This window comes from Ochotona curzoniae, unplaced genomic scaffold, assembly GCF_017591425.1.
Source record: "Ochotona curzoniae isolate NIBS_2020 unplaced genomic scaffold, NIBS_Ocur_1.0 contig_908, whole genome shotgun sequence".
NCBI classification, from domain to species: Eukaryota; Metazoa; Chordata; class Mammalia; order Lagomorpha; family Ochotonidae; genus Ochotona; species Ochotona curzoniae.
This window is the reverse complement of record NW_024466607.1, coordinates 7148034-7170255: the sequence shown is the minus strand read 5'-3', so window position 1 is coordinate 7170255 and position 22222 is coordinate 7148034. Positions and strand designations below refer to the sequence as shown.

Genomic DNA, 22222 nt, shown 5'->3' with positions numbered 1-22222 from the left:
GCTTGCTCACCTGGAAGGGGGGTTACTGAGCTAGGGCAGGAAGTGGCTGCAGTTTCCATAGCAACCTCAGCTGTTTCTCAACCAACACAGACATGCCAGGCTCTCGCCCTGTATGAGTCACTCCAAGTACTCTGTTGGATAATCTGACTGTTTTCACAGCTTCCTTCAGAGGTTCATAATGCCCGAGTTCCACTGAAATCCACCTGCCAAGCAGCCTCAGCATGCTACCATCACCATCATCCAGATGGTCTTAGCTGATGGAACATCTGAAAGAAAAAACTCCACAAAGCCAAGTCCTTTTAGATAAATGCTTTATTTTTTTTTTTCCAAAATGTTATAAAAGTTCTTTCCTGAGTATCTATGGTGTGTAAAGCTCTGTCAGTTTATCCAGCATTGAATGAGAATGTACTTTAACACTGATCTCACTCCTAATTTTGGCTCTGCAGACAGCAGATCCCAGCAGTGCCACCCACAGGGTGGCCTGCACTCCTCAATCACTCTCTCCCTGCAAAAAGGCAGCACTAGTGGCATCAGGAATGCGGATTCCTGTGGCAGAGGGGCCCCAGGTCAGCAGCAGCAGCAAGCACACAGGTATCTGACCAGAACAACGCGGAGAAAGGAGCGCTGTGTTCCTGGGGCACCACCCTCTGAGCCTTTCCGGAAGCCCTACAAAAAAGCCAACCACACTCCCCAAGTTGGGAGAACAAGGCCTGGGAGCAGGACAGTGCCCGCTGGGAAGTAGCCACAGCTCCAAGTGTGCCCGAACAGCCAATAGCTTGGAAGCTAGACCGTGGGTGACCGCAAAGAGGGCTAAGGCCCAGCCAGATGCACAGCGTGACCTCCACCCAGCTTCCTGGGCCCTGGCCCCTGGCTGCAGGGCCCAGTTTCTCCCTGCCTTTTCAAAAGAGGACCCCTCCACCAAGGCCTGGGCGTTCCTAGGGCAGGCACAGGACCTGCAGTGGCAGCGTGACGATGAGGTGGCCCTCATCTCAGGGCTTCTCAAAGGGAAACAGGTGGGAAGCCGCTGCTTTCCGGCCCCTTCTGCTCTTGGCGCCCTGGGGCTTCTGCTCTTCTTCAGCTGCTCGGTTCTGAGGCCAGGACGCAGCCAGGATCCTGGCCGCTTCTGCCTGAGCACTGGTCCCCTCCTCTTCATCAGACGAAAGGCCACCTCTGGCATCTGAGTGGGGAGCCACCACCTCGCTCTGGAGCAAGGAACAGCAGAAGGGTGCAGGCCCTGGTTGGTGGTCATGGACCACAGACTTCCACCCAGAGGCAAGAAGGCTGCCAACCACCTGCCCAGCTCACGCCTGCCCTTGGCCATGACCGGATGGAGAGGGGTGCTGTGTGAGACATTACAGCCTGAGGCGCACTCCCACACTCGAGAGCCCAGCACTTGAACACCCATGGGGTAACTAACCACAGCTGTGTGCTGTCCCCTCACTTCTGTACCAGACTGTGCTAGTTCAACTCCCAAAGCATCCCTGGCAGCACCCCAGAAGGCAGGGGGGTGGGGGAGCCTGAGGAAGGTTTGGCTGGACATGGGGACAGCATGTGGGTGGCAAGAAGCCAGTGTGGACATGAAGTCAGGCAGAGGAGCTCCCAGGAGGCACCCAGGAGGAGCAGGAAAGAAGCACCTTTCCAAGGCACAGGTGCTGTTTGTGGTGTGACAGCATCCCAGAGCACATCTTTGCTGTCTGACACGACACTGCCTGCACCACCTCACTGCCTCGGGGTCTGCCTGCACACCTGGGTCCATGGCCCAGCCAGGCATAGTGCGTGGCCACAAGAGCTGTACTGAGCAAGCACCCTGAGGCTGAGGGTGCTGTGGACCCTGAGAACCCAGGTGGCCAGGGCCTCCCTCTGGGGTGTTCAGCTGACACCAGATTCATAGCAGGCACTTTTGCTCAACGGGGAAGTGAAGGGTGGGTTGGGGCAGGGCTGAGGACCAGAGAAGATAGCTATAGTCAACTCCAGGAAAACAGAGGCAGGGTCCCAGCACTGGCATCTTTTCAAAGCTGTGGCCACATGCGCTGGCAGAGCATCTCAAGAGATGAAGCTCCAGGAGACCGACACCAGGCTGGCGGCCTGCGCCAAGGGCTCACTCACCTTGGCACCATAGCGCAGCCGTAGCCGCTCCCTGATGAGCAGTCCCTTGGTCAGCAGCTTCCAGTTCCCCAGAGCACGCTTCTCCTTTTTCTGCAGCGGGAGGGCGTGGGAAACACAGACCATTTCAAGGGAAACAGGAAGGCAGATACAGACAGGTGGGTCAGGTGGGACAAGTGACACCACTGCCCCATCACACCATGCCTGATTCTCAAACACCGGTCTGACTCAGAAAGGGGGACCCTGACAGCTGCCAGCTCTCTTGCAGATGCCTGACTATCACCTGCAGCGGAAGAGGCCATACAGGTCCCTGACCTCAGGCAACGCCTTTCCAGCCAGGGTCAAGTACACAGGGGGAGCTTCTGCAGGCAGGCAGTTGCTTGTACCCAGAGTCCCTTCCCTGCGGTCTGTGGGGGCCAGAAAGGCTGTTGGGCACAAGGGTGTGCCCCTTCCGTGCAGGGTGCACAGCAGCTGAGCTGGGGGAGACCCTCTGCAGCCATGGGCTGCTGCCAGCTTTCTGCGCCCCACCCGCAGACTCACCTCTTTGTCCTTCTTCTCAATGAGCGCCTGCTCATTCTCCCAGGCAGCCAGCAGCACGTCCTTGAACTCCTCGCAGACTATGTAACCATCAGTGCTGCAGGGATACCACACATGGCCTCCCTTGAGCTGGCCAAGCTGGGCCTCTCCTCCCACACTCTGTGAAAGTGGCCTCCCTGGGGAAAATGGGAGCCCCAACTTGAAGGGCCTGCTCCCCTCCCCTGGCAGCACCTGCCCTTCAGAGTTTGGTGGCCAGGCAGCTGCTGGGGCCAGGAGGCTGTGACCGTTCAGGAAGTGATGTATTGCAGCCTCTGGAGGCCATTTCATGGTGCTGCAGGTAAGTGTTAGGGCTGACTTCACAAATACAGCACAACCTCTCTGAAGGCAGACTCAGTCCCCAGGAGCCTCACCCCCATCCCTCCTGCAGCCCCCAGGGGAGGTCCCTCACGCACACAGGATGACAATAGCCTCCGTGGAAATCAAAGCCTGTAACAGCCGGGACACAGTCGATGTCGAGTTTACGGGCCACACGGTGCAGATTGGGCAGGTTCAGGTGGACACAGCCGATGGGCATCATGCTGGGCAGGAAGAGGTACACGTTTCCGAACTCATTCCGGGGTACCTGGGGAGGGGCCACACCATGACTCAGGTGGGGGAAACCCAAGCAGCCCAGCCCTTACCCCTCACGGCTGCCCTTACCTTCCCGTCCACGGCCACCGGGGGTTGGTATTCCTCGGTTTGCCAGCGGCCAAACAGGCCCAGGTCGTTTTGGTTATGCAGCTGGGGCTCGGCAAGCCGGGCTTTGCGGGCTCGGTTGGAAAAGCCTTTCACCATCTACCAGGAGGGGACAGCCCTGTCACAAGAGGCTGGCCGTCCTGGAGTGCTGACTCCACACCAGGTGCTGCTTCTGACCCAGCCCGCACCCACAGCCAATCACAAGCTGGCTGTGCTTTTTCACCTCGTTTACAGCTGTGCTGCCAGCCACCATCTACAGGGCACACAGCTGTGGCAGGTGTTAGCAACTAACCAATGGAAGTGAGGCCCAGTGTCATCACCACGCAGCAGGTGGGGAGTCCTGAGGGGTAGAGGACCCCTGCAGCCACCCTGCCCGCAGAGTACCCACACTCTCCTGTCCTACACTCTGGGAGGACACACAAAAGGCAGGCCACGGGTGGCAACACTTAGCCTGGCCCTGCTAAGATAATTTTTAAGTTGGGAACTTTGGCCCACAAATGGCCCTAGGAATAGCCAGATGACCCTTGGCAAAAAAAAAAAAAAAAGTGCCGAATCATATTCCGACGTAGCTGTCTGTCTCCAACACCTGTGCACCTCATGCATACCAGGGGCATGGGCAGCTCGCAGCACACTCCCCCACAGCCCAGCTCAGGCTGAGCTCTCCCTGGGCAGCTCAGTGCAGGCGGCGGCGCACAGCACTAGTGACGAAATGGCTGCACACACACACTGGACGAGTGGCACAAGCACAGGCTGCCGACTGGCATCTGGGCCTGGGCATACACATTCTCTCCAGGGCACAGGTTGGCAAGCCCCTTTGGAAAAGGGGTTGTGTCCAGCCGGGGTGCTGGGTTCCGACAGTCCCTGCCTGAGGAAGCCGGTCACTGAGCAATTGCTCACGTAAGTGCCATGAGTGTCACTCACAGAGCAGACCCAACGCTGAGTCCCGGGGACAGACAAGGGCCAGAACAGACATGGCCACAAGGAGCAGGATGAGAGATCAGAACAGAGGGGGAACAAAGCCCACTCCGAACATCAGGTTGAGGCTCTGAGGGTGCACAACAGAGTGGGCCAGGACAGGCCTGGGGCAAAGCAGACCTGTGTTGGGGCCTGGAAGCAGCCTCGTGGCTGGGGGTGGGCCCTGGACTGCAGGTGACAAGTAGTGGACCCCAGGCCTGCTCCATCGGGAATGCTAACACCCAAGCAGAAGAGGCTGAGGGAAGAGATAGGTTAGCAGCCATCAGAACAAGTGATGCACCTGAGGGGAGTTTGCAATTCTTCTAGAACTGGCTGAGGTCAATACTGACAACCTGAAATGCACTTGTGGGCAAACAGCTGCCTGGGCGGGGCCTGCCGCTGCCGTGTCCACCTCGGCATCCACAGCTGACCCCACCCGAACAGGGCATCGAGGCTTGGCTGCAGAACCACTGGCACAGAACCCGGGGCATGGATTCTTGCCAGGCACCAGCCCAGACAGGCCAAGGGCAGAGCTACTGGCCCTGTGGTTCCTCTGCAGAAAAAAATGGGGCCACTGGGCAGGAAGGGTCCTCACTCAGAAACGCACTCAGCGCCGCACAGTGGGAAAGGTGAGAAATACAAGACTGTTCGGCTCCCGCGGCTCTGTGGCCAAAACACTGGAGGAGTGCTGGAATTTTCTTACTCTGACATGAACCGAGACAAAGGTATGGCCTGGGGAGAAGACATTCTGATGGAGTATGTGGAGACCCCAAGGAACTGCACCCCTGGAACAAATGGCCTTTGCTGGTTTTAGAGGAGTAAGAGATGTTATTAGACACTGGAACGGGACACATCTTCTCAGCACATCCTAGTGCCAGTCCCCACTGCCACCGAGCCGGACAGCTCCGACACGGCCGGTGCCGCGCAGTCAGGTGGAGCAAAGCCTGAGGGGTGGCCATCTCCGTTACACAGCAGGGCCTTGGCCACTTAGAACCCTCTGCCAGTTCCAGCCTGTAGCCTCCCAGCTCACACAGCAGCCCAAGACTTTCTTGTGTGTTTCAGACATGCTTATTAATTAATTCTTCCTTAATGAGAAACCATTTAAATGCCTGCCTCCTCCTCCAACCCTGCTCAGGCCAGAGCAGTGAGGCGTTTCCCAACTCCCGTACAGGGCATGCTCTGGGGAGCCCCAAGATCAGACCCCAGCTCCATTACCTTGTAGGGAACTTCTCCAAGCCTCACCACTCTCGCCTGCTTCAGCCACGTGTCCCTCGAGTGCAGGGTATGTACACAATCCCTACGGGCGACAAGGCGGGGAGAGGAGGGTGCAGTTCTCACACAGCCCCCTGCAGAACCAACCCAGGGCCCCTGCGGAACCAACCCAGGCCCCCTGCAGAACCAACCCAGGCCCCCTGCGGAACCAACACAGGGTCCCCCTGTGGAACCAACTCAGGGCCCCCTGCAGAACCAACCCAGGGCCCCTGCAGAACCAACACAGGGCCCCTGCAGAACCAACACAGGGCCCAGGCGGAACGAACCCAGCCCCCTGCAGAACCAACCCAGGCCCCCTGCGGAACCAACCCAGGCCCCCTGCGGAACCAACCCAGGCCCCCTGCGGAACCAACCCAGGGCCCCTGCGGAACCAACCCAGGCCCCCTGCAGAACCAACCCAGGCCCCCTGCGGAACCAACCCAGGGCCCCTGCGGAACCAACCCAGGGCCCCTGCGGAACCTAGGACCCCTTCTCCCCAAAGAACCCAGGAACCCTGTGGAATCCAGGCCCCCCTGCAGAAACCAGAGCCCCCTGTGGAACCCAGGCCTCCCCACAGAACCCAGAGCCCCACAACTACAGGAAAAGGAAGACTGCCAGCCTTGCGATTCTGTCCCCAGCCTCTGCCTGCCAAGGGTCTCCGAGGAGCTGCCTCTGGCTGGCAGATGGCTTGTCCTTGAGGGCAATGCCTGCACCACTCTGTTTGAGGTGTGCAGGTATAACCCCTTATGGTCCAGCGAGCAAAGCAGCACCTGCTTAGAGTCTGGCTGCTATCACCCTGAACTGGGGCAACGGAGGGAAGAGTGTCTAGAGCAAGGGTAGCGAACCCCAAGTGAGGCTCTGCAGAAACGAAGTGTAATAAGCTAATACACCATCATGGAATTCAGACCTGCACACGGGAAGCAGGTCAGGAAGTCATGGCGGCCTGCGATTGTGGCAAAGATCCAGACTGAGTGTTTATCCCACAGTCCTGCTCTCCGGCCAGCTCCTTTCCTGGCTAAGCCTTCTGCAGCAGGACGTGCCCATCTCTCCTTCAGCCTGCATCCTGACATGCTGCCCACAGGCAGACACTCCAACTCTCCTCCTGGTGCACACACCAGGCAGGGGGGCTGAGTTTCTGTACGGTACAATGGACACAAGGCCAATCTGTGCTACTTCCTGGTTGTGAGACCTGGACACGACGCTTGTCCATCCCTGAGCCTCAGCAGCTTCATCTCTGTAGGGGAGAACGAGCTGTCCTTCCCCCTGCCTGTCTCGCCTGGCTGCAAGGAGCACACCACCCTTCCACAGTGCCAGGGCTGTGCTTCTCTACTGAGCTCGAGAGCGCCATCTCGTGCTCCCTCTGGAGGTGAACACCTCTGACTGTGCTTCTCTGCTGAGCTCGAGAGCGCCATCTCGTGCTCCCCCTGGAGGTGAACACCTCTGACTGTGCTTCTCTGCTGAGCTCGAGAGCGCCATCTCGTGCTCCCTCTGGAGGTGAACACCTCTGACTGCTCAAGTCAGCATTTTCCAAAAGGAACTGGGAAGGCGGGGGTGAGAGCTGACAGGTAGAAAGGGCAGGAAAGAGCAGTGGGGTGGCCACAGTCCTCTCCCTCAATGTCACACCCATTAGAGTGCTTGTTATCAAAAAGCAAGAAATGACAAGTGCTGGCGAGGGTGTAGAGAAATCTAAGTGCTGTGAGTTGTTCATGGGAATGCAAAACGGGGGAGCTGCCAGATAAAGGCACCCACAAGGACCCACCCTTTGATCTTTTGACTCCCCTTCTCCGGAAGTGCCCCCAGAGAACAGAAAGCAGGCTGGCAAAGAGCCATGTGCACATCCACACTCACAGCAGCCGCTGCAGGAGCCGGAGGCTCCCACGGTCACTGACAAGCGAGGGAGAAGTCGGGAGCTCACAGCCCAGCCTCCCTAAGGCACGCGGCAGGAAGCCGAGGGAACAACGCCGAGCGGAAGATGCCAAGCACAGCGGTCTGTGAATACCACCCAGGGCCGACCACGCGAGCAGGGCTCAGCAGGTAGGGACAGAACACCCAGACAGTCCCAGACAGTTCCAGCAAGCAACTGTATGCTGTACTCAATGACAACCACTTCAACTGTCGGCAGCCTGTACTCAACAACCATCTCGAACGCTTCCTCCCTCACTGACAGGGTACCTGGCCACCATGCCAGCTCCCTCTTCCCCACTACGCTGCGTGCCCAGCTGAGGGCATGGAACCCCAGACCAGCCAAGCCGCGCCCCTGACCGAGGACCAGGAAGCACTGCCCAAGGTGGGGCCGGCCTGACATGAGCGGACAGGCGCTGACACGCGGGGCTCAGACCACTGCCCCAGGGCCCTTTCCCTCCACCTCCGTGATTTTTCTGTACCCTCTGCTACTTTCTTAAGAATATCCTGTTTATCAGTCGTGCATTTCAAGATCTTTAAAAACATTTATTTGCTTCCTATTGCTATTTCTCCAAAATTCTGGCTCCTCTTTTTGGTTTTCCCACTTAAACATCACATTTATCTTTCTGACCCAATGCAGTCTACATTTGTTTATTATTCTAGCCTGGGCCGATGGTGCGGTCTCACTGCGACATAACACACGCCATCTAACGGCTGCCACGTGCACAGCGGAGCAGACACCCCGCGCTGTGCAACCAGCACCATCTCACCCTACCTTCTCATGGATTAGGACCTGCACCCATCGAGACTCCCTCTCACTGTGACCAGCACGTTCGAATCCTTTATTCCTTTTTTCAACATACTTTCAACTTTGATTTAAGGGGTGTTTTTTTTTACTATCCTATCTTAAATTTGTTGTGTTTTGCTTTTTACCTTATTTTCCCAGAAGCATTTTCCTCTTGTCTTTCATTCCTGTTAACTCTTGCTCACCCTGCGCGCACACACACCAGCACACATGTGCACACACTGGCTCCTCACAGGAACTCTGTGACATGGCACGTCCACACCGCAGCCCAGCCCAGCAGCCCCTGGGCCGTGCTGCTGCCCCACGCACCTGGAGTACACAGCTTCCCCCCGACAGTAGCCCAGGATGGCGGCTGACTCGGGATAGATGGCCTGGAACTTCAGGAGATGCCGCTTGAGGGCGTACAGAGGGTGGTTCTTGTAGATGCCAATGGAAGTGGGCAGAGGTTGGTCTAAGTGCTTTGCCTGAAACTGCAAAGGCCAAACGTTGCTGAGCCATGATCCAGCCCGGCCAGGATGAGGTTGTGCCTCAGCCTGCTCTGCCTGCCGATGGTGCGAGGGTTCCTGAGCTGTGCTGGTAGCACTGACCACACAGTACCGAGCTGTGACACGCCAAGTCGCTGTGCGGCTACAGCAACCCGAGGGACACCTCTGAATGCCATCCCTGGGCACCTTCGTGGCCTGGGCACGCAGTGCTCTGTAGGATCCTCAAGCAGAGCAGCACACAGCCCTGCAGGCAGCAGGCAGCAGCTCAGAGCAACAGCGCTGCACGCGTGGCCTCACAGACCCAGTCCCCTGGCCCAGGGACGAGCAGCCGCACCTGCCGCTCCAATGAACCTGACAGGTCCTCCGTGCACTTGCCCAAGGACTCCTTCCTCAGCAGCCAGCCTAGCGGGTGCTGCCTCTGCTTCCTGTGCACCTGCACTCCGAAGCTTTCCCGACAGATCCGTAAGCACTGGCCATGGGGAATGGGCAAGGACACAGAGGTCGCACCACAGCTCCTGCTTCCACTGAGACCCAGCCTCGGCACCACCCCTACTCACCCAGCAGCCCTTAACACAGAGGAGGGCACTGCGATGCCGAGGCTGACCCAGCCCCGCTGTCCCCACCCTGGGTGACTGTAGACCAGCCTCTGGCCAACGTGGGCATACTCCCACATCCAGCTGCCACTGCTGCCCCTTCCCACAAGCAGCTGTGTCCCTGTGCCCAGGGTCAGGGCAGATTCTAAGGAGACATGGCTGAGGGAACTTGTTTCCCCTGCTTCTCAACATGGCCCTCCCTCCAGGACCCTTCCTCCCCAGGGACCACCTAGCCGAGTGAAGGAGGCACAGCATGGGCGTTACTCCTTCTCTGGCTCAGTGTGTTTTGACTTGGATGGATTATTTTTAAGCCTCTAAACTCAGCAGACAGTAACTAGAAATATCAAAGCTTCAATACCTGGGATTGGCTATCTCGTCAATCTCCCATCTCTGCAGCTTTCTGCTGGCTGAACTAAGGCCTTGATAAACCCAGCTGTGACAACGACGTGAGCTCTCGCACTGAACGTCCCCAATGTGCTGCCGGGACTACATAGGGTTCTTCATAAATACAGTTTGTGGAAAACATAGTTACAAAAATTTCATGGAAAAATGTGAATTATGAAAACATTTTGCGTGGATTTAAAACTTTGCATTAAAACTAAATCTGCATTTTAATTCCATTTTTCCATAAACTTTTTGAAGTACTAAAGGGCAGGGCTAGAAAATGGGAGTCGCTTAATAACCCACTCATCCCTCTGAGCCCCTGGCAGCCAAGGCCTCACCTCGGAGTCTTCTTTCTTTTCCCTTTCCAGCAGCGGGCTCCGGTACGGTCTCAAGGTCTCAGCCCACCATTCAGCATCCACGCGACACTTGCGGGTCGCTGTCATCCAGGCCGGGTCATACCTCTGGGTGACATCCCGGGCCCAGCCCTCATTGTCGATGCCCACAACATAGCTGAGGGGCTTGGTGGCGAACCTGTAGCAGGTCAGAGGCTGGCCCACCACCCCATGCACACAGTCCACACAGACCCACTTGGCCTCCTGCTCACAAAACACCTCCAGCCACTGGTCTACACCGGCTAATGGCCCTCTCTCCTTCCCCTTGGTGTCACCGGATGTCTTCCTGCTGCCAGTGCCACCTGAAGAGCTTGGCGATTCCCCTGGGAGGGCTGGGTGCTTGCGGCGGCCTTCACCTTGGGTCCTGGCACCAGGCTTGGGTCTGGCCTTTGCTCTCTGAGGAGCCAGGGCCTTCCGCGACCTTGTGCGGCCAGGTCCAGAACTGTCATCAGAGGGCTGCTGGCTTTCTCCACTGGAGGGCTCAAAGTCAGAGCCACTGCTGGACCCGTCACTTCCGCTGTCCTCCTTATATGACACCCGCGAGGCCACACGCCTCCGCCGGCCCTGTGGCTTCCTCCGGCCACCCTGCTTTGGCTGCTCCTGGCTGCCCACTTCCTCCTCACTGGAGGAGGTCTCCTGGCGCTTCCTGCGGCCTGCAGCCACCTTGCCCCTCTTCCCTTTGGTGCCAGGCTTGCTGGGGCCTTTCAAAGAGGCCTCCTCCGCTGCGGCTGTTGTGTTGGTCCTCAGCTGGCTGCTGGTTTCTGGAGTCGGGCTGGAAGTTTCTGTGGCTCCCCCAGGGCCTTCTGTGGACCTCTTCCTGGAAGATTTACTTCCCTAGACAAAGCAAGACATCCTGCTGTGACTGAGGAGGGTTAGGACCTGGGCTGGAGCAGGAGGACGCCCAGTGGTGCTCACTGGTCCCCCACAGGCTCGCAGGAAAGTCCCGCCTGACCCCAGGAGCTCCTGATACGGCCTGTCCCGGCAGGCTCTGCACAGCTCATGGAGCATGCACGTCACAAAAAATTGCACTGGGTTTCAAAACTTTAAAGAGCTAAAATAAATTTGCCTTTGAATTTTACTTTCCCGTGAACTTTTTGAATTATTTTTGAAAATATTCACTTTATAGGGCTGAGACTAGAGCAAGAGAATAAGAAACAAAGCTGGGTGCAAATCCCAGGTGTGTCACTGCTGGTTCTTTAATTTGCGTAAATTATTTTGCCCTTAAATCTCAGTTTCCTTAGTCCTAGTAACCACTTTGCACATAAACATTCTACAAACAAGACTTCTGACCTTCACACAGCTATAATTTTAAGAATACAAAAATAACCTGAATGCAAGTTCACACTGTGGCGCAGCACACTGAACCACAGTCTGCAATGCTAGCATCCTACACGAGCACTGGTTCGAGTCCCAGCTCCTCCACTTTGATACAAGTCCTGCAATGTGCCTTTCTCTTTCTCTGTAACTTTCCAATCAACAAAAGAAAAGCTTAAATAAGAAAAAACAAAAAAGCACTACTAGGAGCAATGCTGGAGTGACAGGCTTTAGCCAAGGCCAACTCAGTGCCCATCATCAGAGCTCTGCCCATGGCTGCTGCTGCACCACCCAGCCGGAGCCTCCTGGGGCCGCTCTGCACCCCCAAGACTCAGGTTCATCCAGCTGGAGCCTCCTGGGGCCGCTCTGCACCCCAAGACTCAGGTTCATCCAGCTGGAGCCTCCTGGGGCCGCTCTGCACCCCCAAGACTCGCGTTCATCCAGCTGGAGCCTCCTGGGGCCGCTCTGCACCCCCAAGACTCGCGTTCATCCAGCCGGAGCCTCCAGGGTCACTCTGCACCCCCAAAACTCATGTAAATATAGCTGGAGCCTCCAGAGGCCGCTCTGCACCCCCAAGACGCAGGCTAACTTGGCTCGCTCACGTCTAGTCTCACAAGGTGGCTGGAAGGGAACAGGCTGCATGAACACCAGCTCGCAGAGTCACAGCAGCCTGTCCCGCTTTGCACAACGTGGTGTCTCCTCACTCCTCCCACCCTGACCAGGCAGCTGCCTCATCGCTGCCAGCCTGAGAACCTCACCTGGGCCCCTGAAGGCTTCAGGGGGACTGGCTGGAGAGACAGCACCAGTCGCGTCAGGAGCTGCAGGGCCCGGAGAATCAGCAAGAAGATCTACCAGACAAGAGAACGGCACCATTCATGCTGGGGAAGTAAGTGGGGGCTTCACAAACTTGGTGTGGTTTTGGGGCACTTGCTTGTTAACAGCAGGGCAAGCCAGAAATGAGCAAAGGGCCCACAGTGGCTGGAACCCAAGACACCATTGAAGACGCTGCCACAGAGGCTCACTTCTGCAGACCAGTGGTGACACGCTCACTGTCTCGGAGGACAAGGGCACTCATTTGAGGTCTCCCACACACAGGGGTGGCAGCACATCAGCACCTTGGGCCCCACCAAGGCAGACCCTGTGCCCCTCTAAGGCAGACCCTGGGCAGCAGCAGGTGCCGGGTAGGTGACTGGGTTCCTGCCACGCACGTGTGGCCTGGATTGACGTCCCAGCCCCCAGTCACTGCGGCCACTGGGGAGTGAATGCGCATAGAAACTGTCTCTCTACATTTTAAAGGACATAAGAAAACAATTCCACTTATAGTATCATCATAAATAAAATACTTAGGAAAAAAAATTCAACTGAGGAAGTAAAAGGCTCAGGCACTGAAACAGACAACAGCTGAAGGAAACCACAAAGCAAACAGAAGCATGCTCCTGATAGAACACAATCCCTCGCAACATTTCAATGGCCTTCTTACATAGAAGTGGAAAATCAGACCACCAAAGTTACACGGAGTGACAGGGAACACCATGTAACCAACGCGGCATTGTGAATGAACAAAGTTACTTACACTTTCTGTTATAAAACATACCACCAAGCCCCAGTAACCAAAACAGTGTGACAGGCACGAGTCAGACCTGTGACCCTGACCTGACCCCATTTGAATTTCAGTGCTGATCAAGCCAATACACTGAGCTTCCACAGCTATCAGGCAGCCAGGAGGGCAGTGCCAAAGGCCAGCAGGCAGCCAGGAGGGCAGTGCCAAAGGCCAGCAGAAGCCCTGCAATGGTCCCTGGCGCAGGATAGCCTGCACCGCTGGTCAGCAGCACCAACACACAGTGCCCCTGCAGAAACCCTTACGTGCACCAGCTCCTCGTCATCTCGTGCCGAGTAAATGGCGAATCTCCGCTCCAGCGTGGTCTGCAAGCCGTCATGCTCACTGGCTGACAGCTCTGTGTTCACGGTAAACGTCCCCACGAACCTGGGGAGAAACCAGGCCGTCTGCGACTGGAGGAAGGGGACGTGTGCTCTGCTCGCTCACAGCCGAGGAGACTGAAGACGCACCTGCTTCTGCCCTCCTCCTCCCAGGCCATCTCACTGACGGCCACCAACTCCGGCGTCACCTTCTTCGGGGAGCCCTCCGGGGCCTGCCAACCCACAGTGTCCCCAGAACTCTTCCCACCGAGTACTCCTCCCGCCAGATGGGAGCCCTGAGACACACGTCTGTCTCCCACTGGCCTAGGAACTCTTCCAGGGCCAGGATCACACCCAGTGTCCTTCCAACCTTAGTGCCACACCCCTGCCCCGTACACAGCTCTACAAGGAAGGGCTTCAGAACGGACCTGAACCCGCCCCCAGGAGACCCCTCGTCCCAGCTCCATGGGGTGGGTGGGCCTCACCACTTCACCAGGTTGGAGAGGTACAACATATCCACGTCTCCAGGGGGCACTCTGGTGAAGCGAGCAGGGACGATGGAGAGGCCAATGGCGTGCAGATCAGGCTGGCTGCAGACCCTGTTCCGGTAGAAGCCATTTGCCAGCAGGCACAGAAGGTGAACCTGCAAAGGTGGAAGGAAGGTGGGGACAACCAGCAGGGGCTCTTGCTACCACCGTCACACTTTGTGGCAGGAAATAATTACTGCCATATCCAGGACAAGGAAGTAAAAATGATGGCAGGAGTCATTTCTCAGGCCTGGTTTCATATGCTCTTCTTCTCTCCCCATGCTCGTTCCCTCAAAGAAATAATCAAATCCTGAAGCTTCAAACTACAAAATTCTCTTCCTAAGAGGTTTTCTCTTATAAATAAATGAACACAACAGGACCTATGCATGAAATGCTGCAGTGTCTGGGGGAGAGAGAGCAGGCTGCTGAGAAGCCCAAGTGCCCACAGGGGCAGTGGAAGGGTCCCTGGCAGCAAACCCCACCCTCAGCACCCAACCCTCGCTGCTGTGTTCAGGAGGCAGCAGCTTTCAGGGCTGTGCACCAGGCGCTGTGCTAATGGGTCCTTACCTGTGGTTCCTGCTCAACCTTCACACCACCCTCCAAAAGACACACCACTGAATCCCCGCCCCCTCAAGGGAGGAAGCATGGCCCAGGTCACTAGCCAAGGTCACCCAGCAAGCAGCGGAGGGCCAGGGGCCTGGGTTTATGTCCTCTCCACACCCCACAGCCCCCACCTTGTGTGTGTTCTCCTGGACCTCCTTGTGAAAACGCTTCAATGCCCGCCGAACATAAGTCTCAAATTCCATTTTCATCTTCTCACTGCAAGAGCAAAAAGAATCCCAGAATGAGGTGGAAAACCAAAGCCAGACCCTATAGCCCAATGTTTCTGCTCACAGACGGCCTTCCCGCCCAGTACCCACAACTTGGGGCTCACTCCCTGCTGGTACGGATTCGCGAGGCAAGCACCCACAACTTTATGTTCCTTCTGGGAGGCCACACGGAACATCATCTTCCGAGCCTGCATCTCACCAATCTACAGAAAACGAGCTTCAAGTGACTTCCCATGCCTGCCTACTAGATGCTAACACACCACAGTGGACGCACTGACCCCACTAACAAGGCCAGCAGGGGCCACAGGGCATGGAACCTGGGGAAGCCGGGGTCCCTGCATCAGTGGGCATTGTGTCCAGCCCTGTGGCCAAAGTCTGATGCCAAGTCAGCTGACAGGGACTGAGTCTATGGCCCCTGGGCTTGTGAGCAGCCAACTTCAGATGTTTTTTAACTTAGCAGCTTCTGGCCCCTCACTGGAACACTGTAAGCATCGGGCAAAGCAGCCCTTGAACATGGGCCCACCTTCCTTCCCAGTCCCAGCCTGCAGAGGTTTCACACTCCGGCCCTCGGGCTGGGAGGCTGCAGAGCCCTCGGGGCTGAGCCCGGGTCCCCTCCGTGTGCCTCCAAAGCTGGCAGCAAGCGGCAGCTCCTCCCACTGTGAGGCGCGGCCCCGAGCTCACCTTCTCTCTCGGATTTTCACCTGCTCTGGTGTCTCGATCTCTATCTGTACCGCATCCGCAGGCACAAGGGACCGCGAGGCAGCAGGCTGCTCGCCCACATCTCCCGGCACAGGCTCGGAGAGTTCTGTGGAAGGTAAGTTGTTCTTAATGAGTTCTACCAGCAGCAGCAACTGCACTGAGCTGAGCCAAAGCTCCGCTGGGAAGGGAGCGGGGAGGGGTGCAAGGCCGCTCCCAGTGCTGAGCACACCCCCTGACACATGGCACAGTCCCCAGAGAAGATGCTCTGGAGAACACTGAGGTCCCAGGGCAGGAGCTGGAGGAAGAGCACCGCTGGCAAAGGGCTGAGGCACAGGTGCAGTTTAGGGCCACTCCTGTTCAGATGCCCAGTGAGAACGCCCTCCTGGCCTGTCACCACCACAGCGGAAACACAGTGTCCTTGGTATTGCAGTCAGGACTGACACATGCGTCCCCCTTTTGCCATAGGAAACTCTGACTAGGAACAGCCCTTCTTCACCTCTTTACCCCCAGTCTGTTTGTAAACACCAGCCAAAAGCAAATGGACTTGCCGACTTAGATCTCCCTGGAGTCAGCACTTCAGTAGCAAAAGCAGTTTTGAGGCTCTGGGCTGGGAGCCTCACGCTCACCTAAGGCCCAGAGCCTGGCTGCTGCACACCAGTCTCTCCCACAGTGAACCCAGGTGTCAGGGGGCGGTGAGGGTGAGGGGCAAAAAATGCTTTTGGGTCTGGAAGTGAGAAGGTGTAAGATCAACCAAAACACCTCGGCCAGAAGACATAAATGTCTGCCCTAACAAACGAGGTGCTGTTACAAGGACTCAGTCCGCAGCCCCAGGACAGGGACCCCTGTCACCCCAGTGCAACGGGAGACGGAAAGCATCACCTGACAGGGAGTCCACCCCCCGCCCCCGGCCCTCCCCACCGCTGCAGCCTCAAGCCTGTCCCATCTCTAGCATTAACTCAGCATCCGCAAGAAACATGAGGGATACTGAAACACGCCTAACGACAGCGAGGCTGGAGACTGTACCAGACCGGAACACAAGACATTCTACAGAACCAGCGACTGGGATGCTAGGAAGAAGGTGGCGCCCTGAAAAGCAACCAGGATGGCAGGAGTCCTGTTGCAAGTGGACACCAGACGCCGAAGGGCCACAGCAAGTAAGGATGCTTTACAGCTGTGATAAAACTCTTGATATTTATGTCTGTCTTGTTTTCTCTGGGTTCACAAAGTGTATTTAGAGGAAACCCTCAATGTAGCTACACCTGTGCAATGAAACTGTGGTGTAGCAGCAGGAAGTGGCCAGTGCCGCAGGAAGTGGGCCGACCCCCAGGCCTAACATTTGGGGCCCAGCTGGTAGCTGCTCAGGGCAAACACCTGGCATTGAAAGGAGGTTGCCACCATGTGGCGGGTGCTGGTACAGCCCTCTAGGTGGCAAGGTTGGGCTCGGCCGGGAGCTTCGCTGCTGTGGAAGCCTGCATTCTTGCACAGAGGTGGCTCTCTCCCTGCACTACTGCAATGCACGGTCCCCAGCTTGGTGCTCGGGTCCTGACTGCCACCTCACCCTGCATCTTCTCAGTCCGCCAAGAAAACAAGATGGCAACAGGGATAAGACTCCAGGCGGAGGCCCAGTCCGCAAAGCATTTTACCTTCAACCTCTTCCCAGTCATCTTCACTCTCCTCCTCCTCCTCGTCCTCGTCCTTGTCACTGCCTTTGCCGGAGGGAACCCCTCTCCCCGGGCGACGTACCTTCCCAGGGTCGCTGGGACAGTCCCTGCATGAGGACAACAGGAAGGATGACCAAGGGGCCCAGACCCCTCAGCAGCACACCCCAGCTAAACACTCAACAATCGTCCACTTGCCCAGAACCTGCTGCAAGCCTTTAAGGGGACTGTCAAGCGGAGCTCCACGTCCCCCAGGCACAGCCTCCAGACACCGGGGAGCTGGCGCTGTCACTCTAGCCCTAGACACATGGTCAGCACAGGCAGGACACTATTAACCCACGGCCCAGAGCTGGGGAGCAGAGACAGTGAGGCAGAGGACAGAAGACACCCCAACAGTAATGGCAGTAACTGGCATGACACCGGTGCACGTGTGCGCACTCCGAGGCCAGAGCGAAGAGGAGGGACTCCACTGCTGAGCACTGCGGAACAACTCGGAAGACACACTGCTAAGAAATGTACCGAGACCGAAGCCGGCAGGATTTTAACTTGAGGGTGAGTGAAACGGGGCAGTGCATCGGTGTGCCATCAACCATAATGGAAACACAGCCAGTTACCAACCAGACTAAGGATTGGCAGGTTAATCAGCAGCTGAAGAACAAATGGCTACTGGGACTGGTGTGGTGGCAGAGCAGGCTAATTCTCCACCTGCAGCCCTTCCCCAGCCCTCCAGGCCCTGCACAGCCCTTAGCACTGGGCACAGACCCCAGCACATGGACAGCTGATAGTGCCATTTCGAGTAAATCAAATTATTATTATCCCAAAGTCATGAGTCTGAGCCATTGTGGTGATGCAGCAAGCTAACCCTGCAGTGCTGGCATCTCACACATGACCAGTTCCAGTCCATCTCCTTACTGATGGCCTAGGAGGACAGCGGAGGATGGGCTAAGGCCTTAGGCACCTGCAACCACACCGCAGACCAGGAAGAAGCTCCTGGCTTCCCAGCTTCAAACCAGCCCCACTCTGGCTGAGGGGGCCAGTTGGGAAGTGAACCAATAAACAGAAGATCTCTCTCTCTCTCCCCCACATCTCTCCTTCTCTCCCTCTTTTCCTTCCCTTTTAAAATCTTTTAGAAAAAGACAAAACAGTTCGTAAGTACAATAGATTTCAGACAATTCCTGAGGCAGGTGTTTGGGCTGGTGGTGAAGATGCCTGTGCCCCACACGGAGAGCCTGGTCCAGCGCCCCCTCTTCCTGCTAACTCCAGGAGGTATCCAGTGACGGCTCAGGAACTCGGCTTCCTGCCACCGTGTGGGAGACCCGGCACCCAGCTCCTTCAGCTGTGTACCGAGGTATTTCCAGACTGTGCCCATGCGCACTTGGTAACACAGCAGCCAAACTTTCCCATTGGAACAACACAGCAACGGTGTCCTCGTGACAGGGTCTGACCATCTGACCAGGCGCTGTCTCGGGGAGAGGGACCCCTGGGCCCCCTCAGTAGCAGCCTGCTCAGTCCGACCACACGGGGAGGCAGCCAGGGAGCAGGGGGCTTGGAGGGCTCTTCACAAAGGCCAATGGAGACAACTTTTTGTGCAACCATGCTGGCTGTCCCCTACTGGACGGCTCTCCTGTGCCGGGACTACCGGACGTGGGGAAGGAAACTCCAGCCACCCTCTGCTCTTCCTCTCCTCCAACTCCCCCGACTTCCTCAGATAATGAAGGAAAATCCTATCACCGCATGTCATCACGAACCTTCAGAACCACAAGGCGCATGCAGATGAAGCAGGCTCGGTTCCCACACTCAAGAGCTTAGAGGGGCAGCAAGCCTGGACTGGCTGCACAGCTTCCAGAAACCAGGGCGACGGGAGGCGCAATCAATGAAGACGACAGCACAGTAGGCTTCAGGTCAGTGGAAGGCAAGCTAAGGGCCCCCTCAGGGGTGCAGCAAGTGCTGGCGACACAGGCAGACAAGAGCGGCACTCACCTGAACAGCACAGGAGGCCGGGACGGCACAGGTGCACCTGCAGGCAGTGGGCACACGTGCGTAGCACTACCAGCAATGAGGCACCAGTGCAGGGCCTCACTGCTCCTGGGCTTGCCACTGCCTGGCTGTGTGGCCATGGGTTGATCCCCTGTGCCCACTGCCAGCTGCCACTGACCTAAGCTCTACCAGAACCTTGCCTTTCCCAGGACCCCAGCGACAAGCAGAGTGCCTGGTACCCACGCCCTCCAACCGCAGCAACTAAGAACACCACACTCAGATTTCTCCCCGTCATCTCACCTGAAGTCATCGTCACTGAGGGGCTCGGCCTTGACCGCCTGCAGGCGTTCAGACTTGACAGTCACCGTGGCCACTGCCTTCTTCTTGGCTGGACCGCCGGCTGTGGCCCTGGCACCACTGCGGCCTCTCTTCCTGTTTCCTTGTGAAGCTGGTGAGGGAAGACTCCTCTTCGGGGGCTTTGGTTCCTCGTCTTCAAAGTCATCTAGGCGAGCACAGGCAGCAAAAGGTGAGGGGTGCCAGGGAAGGCAGAGGCCCCGTGGCTGCCGGCAGGGCCCTCTGCACACCACAGCTCTCCCACCTGCTCACTAGCCCAGTCTGCCCAGGGCCAGCCCTCAGCCCCGCCCCACCTGCCATCTTCCCTGGGCAGTAGGCTAACCTGCCTCTCCTAAGGCCCCGTGATATCCTAACCTCCAAATCTTAAACTTCAGCTCATCGGAAGTGGAGAATGTGGGCTCAGGCATGTTGCCTTGTTACACTTGCCCAGACAAGTAACTGTTTAGGGTAATGCAGTCTTCTCCAGTGAAATGTTTCAAGTTCATAAACAAATCAAAGTGGCCACAACTTTATTTCTATTAGGGCATGATCAACTGTATCAACACACACACACACACACACACACACACACACACACACACACACAAACCACTACACTTCTCTGTTAAGTCCACTGCCCGCCACGCCACACCAACCAGCAAGGCAAACTTCAGGCTGCAGTTACATAACAGTCAAAAACTGTTTTCTTTCCTCCATTTCTGTGTGTGTTAAAGTGAAATGTCAAAAAAATACATAACCTGTTGGCTTCAGTTAAATTTGGGTGTCTAAAAATATGGCACTCATACCTAACCAAGTATCTGCACTGATTTTAATAATGTATAAATAACAGGAAAGGATATTTTCCTATTTTGCAAATACACTCACACACACAATCTTGAACCTGAAACACATTTCCTGTGCCTTTCCATCACCAGTTAATTTTGGGAAAAGAAAAATACTCTTGTTATTGTATTGAAGTCCCCAAATGGCTGCAGTATTAACCCCAAATATCTAATTACTACACTCCTGATACGTCTGGCTTTTTGGCTCTGCACAGCTGTGTGTGTCCCCCAAGAATACACCTTTGTGTGATGGAACAAGCTCTCTCTCCATGCGCACTAAATGAAATCAAATTTAACTCAACATCACAACCCAGAGGCGTCTTAGTACTACAGAAATCACCGCTTCACTACTGTCTCTAGGACCAGCTGTATTTACACATTCCCATGCTTTAAGCATTTCACGGAAACATCTGCAAATATTCTGTTAAAAACAAAACATTTCAATACTTCAAATCGTTATTTCGAATTTGATGCCAACGCCAGAGGCTGCTTAAACTCAGGATTTCTGTATCTCATCACAAATATACCAAATACTTCCATTGTACAATGTAAAATGCAGGCAGGACACTCCCTTCAGAACTACTGCTAAACTAACTGCTTAAAAGGCACAGCTGTTCTGCACTAAGAAGGGAGACACAGAAGCTACAAGGAAAAAACAACCAAAAATCATTCTTCATAATATCCAAAAAAATTAATTTCACTGCCAACCATGGACAATGGTTAATTATGTCAGTTACATAACAAAATGTAATTCAGTCATCCCAAAAGACGAAGGAAAACACGCACGCCGAGCACGCCAAGTGTTTACAGTGCCTGTTGCAGGCAGGAGTTCGAGCACTGGGACAACATCCTGTAACAGGAGCACCCATCTCCTGAATGACACCCTGGAGGGCACCGGTGCCAGCTCAAACCACGCATCTGGGAGACCTGCACTCTGGCTGCTGGCTGCAGCTACTGCGGGCATTTGGGAAAGGCACCGGCAGATGCAACATGTGTCTTTCAAACAAAAATGTAAAAACAGACTAGAAGCAAACAGATTTCCCAAGGACCCTCAGGGCTGCTGGATGGAGATACACCGCAGAGGGATGAGGGGAGCTGAGGTTGTGGGGCTGACGGTGACCGCTTGCTACAGGGTAGAGGGGGCTCCCGAGGCTGAGCGACGACAAGTGGGTGTGCAAACACCTGAGGTGGTAAACACGGGAAGGCACGAGTCCGCAGGTGACCATAAGGAGCGCGGCTCCGCCTTCCCGCTATTCCCGCGGGGAAGGCGTGCGGGATGCAAGTCGGAGTGTGGGAGGGGGTTAGCACAAGCTGTTATCCTGGGCGTCAGCACCCAACGTCCCACTCGGCCCGTCCTGTGGGGAAACAAAACCAAGGCCACGTCCACCTGCCAGGGGGCTGGACTTTATCCCCTGGGCAGCCGGGCGCACAGGGATGGAGCCGGCCGCACGGGCCAGGTCGGGTTCCTGCCGTGGAGAACAAAGGCTCCGGGGAGGGGGAACCCGGGCATCCACAGCACCGTCCGCCTCTCCACGGGGTCACCCTAACGTCGCCGAGACCCCGGGGAGGCCTGGGCGCGTCGGCCTCCGCCCCTCAGCCCTGCGCGCGGCCTCCCCGCCCCAGCATCCGGCCTCCCGCAGGAGGACGCAGCGGCTCCCGCGAAGCCCGGGGCGCGGACCGGCGCTCACCCTCCTGCTTCCCTCGCCGGGCCGCGCTCTTGCCCTTAGCCTTCGAGCCGCGCGTGGCCTCGGGCACCTGAGGCTCCCTACGCGCAGCGCGCCTCCGCACCATGTTGCCAGGGCGAGACTCCCTCGCTGTGTGACGCAGCTAGCGGCGCCAGGCCACGCCCCCTCGCCGCGGCCCGGGTCACGCCTTCCTTTCAGCAGCTCTGACCACGCCCCTCGCAGCGGTCCGATCACGCCCCCTCGCCCGGAGTTCCGCCCCAACACCCCCCCCCCCGCTTGGTAAACTGCATGACGCCAGC

At 56.7% G+C, this 22222-nt stretch overlaps 1 protein-coding gene across 4 annotated transcripts; it reads right to left on the bottom strand.

The window, feature by feature from the left end:
• Window positions 1–294: 294 nt before the first annotated feature.
• On the bottom strand, window positions 295–22044 carry XPC (XPC complex subunit, DNA damage recognition and repair factor). 4 transcript variants are annotated; one of them, XM_040995266.1, is made up of 16 exons: window positions 21927–22044; window positions 19364–19565; window positions 17072–17196; window positions 15411–15534; window positions 14634–14718; window positions 13858–14015; window positions 13319–13439; window positions 12214–12303; window positions 10088–10975; window positions 8597–8757; window positions 5545–5626; window positions 3340–3474; window positions 3093–3262; window positions 2644–2737; window positions 2107–2196; window positions 295–1202 (listed from the first exon to the last, which is right to left on the bottom strand). In XM_040995266.1, the coding sequence occupies exons 1-16, from the start codon at window positions 22027–22029 to the stop codon at window positions 990–992; spliced, it is 2841 nt and encodes a 946-aa protein (XP_040851200.1). In that variant the 5' UTR covers window positions 22030–22044; the 3' UTR covers window positions 295–989. The 4 variants fall into 4 exon arrangements, with proteins under 4 accessions (XP_040851200.1, XP_040851203.1, XP_040851202.1 ...); XM_040995269.1 differs by having other exon boundaries at window positions 10334–10975; XM_040995268.1 differs by having other exon boundaries at window positions 15411–15430; window positions 17079–17196.
• Between the last annotated feature and the right edge of the window lie 178 nt (window positions 22045–22222).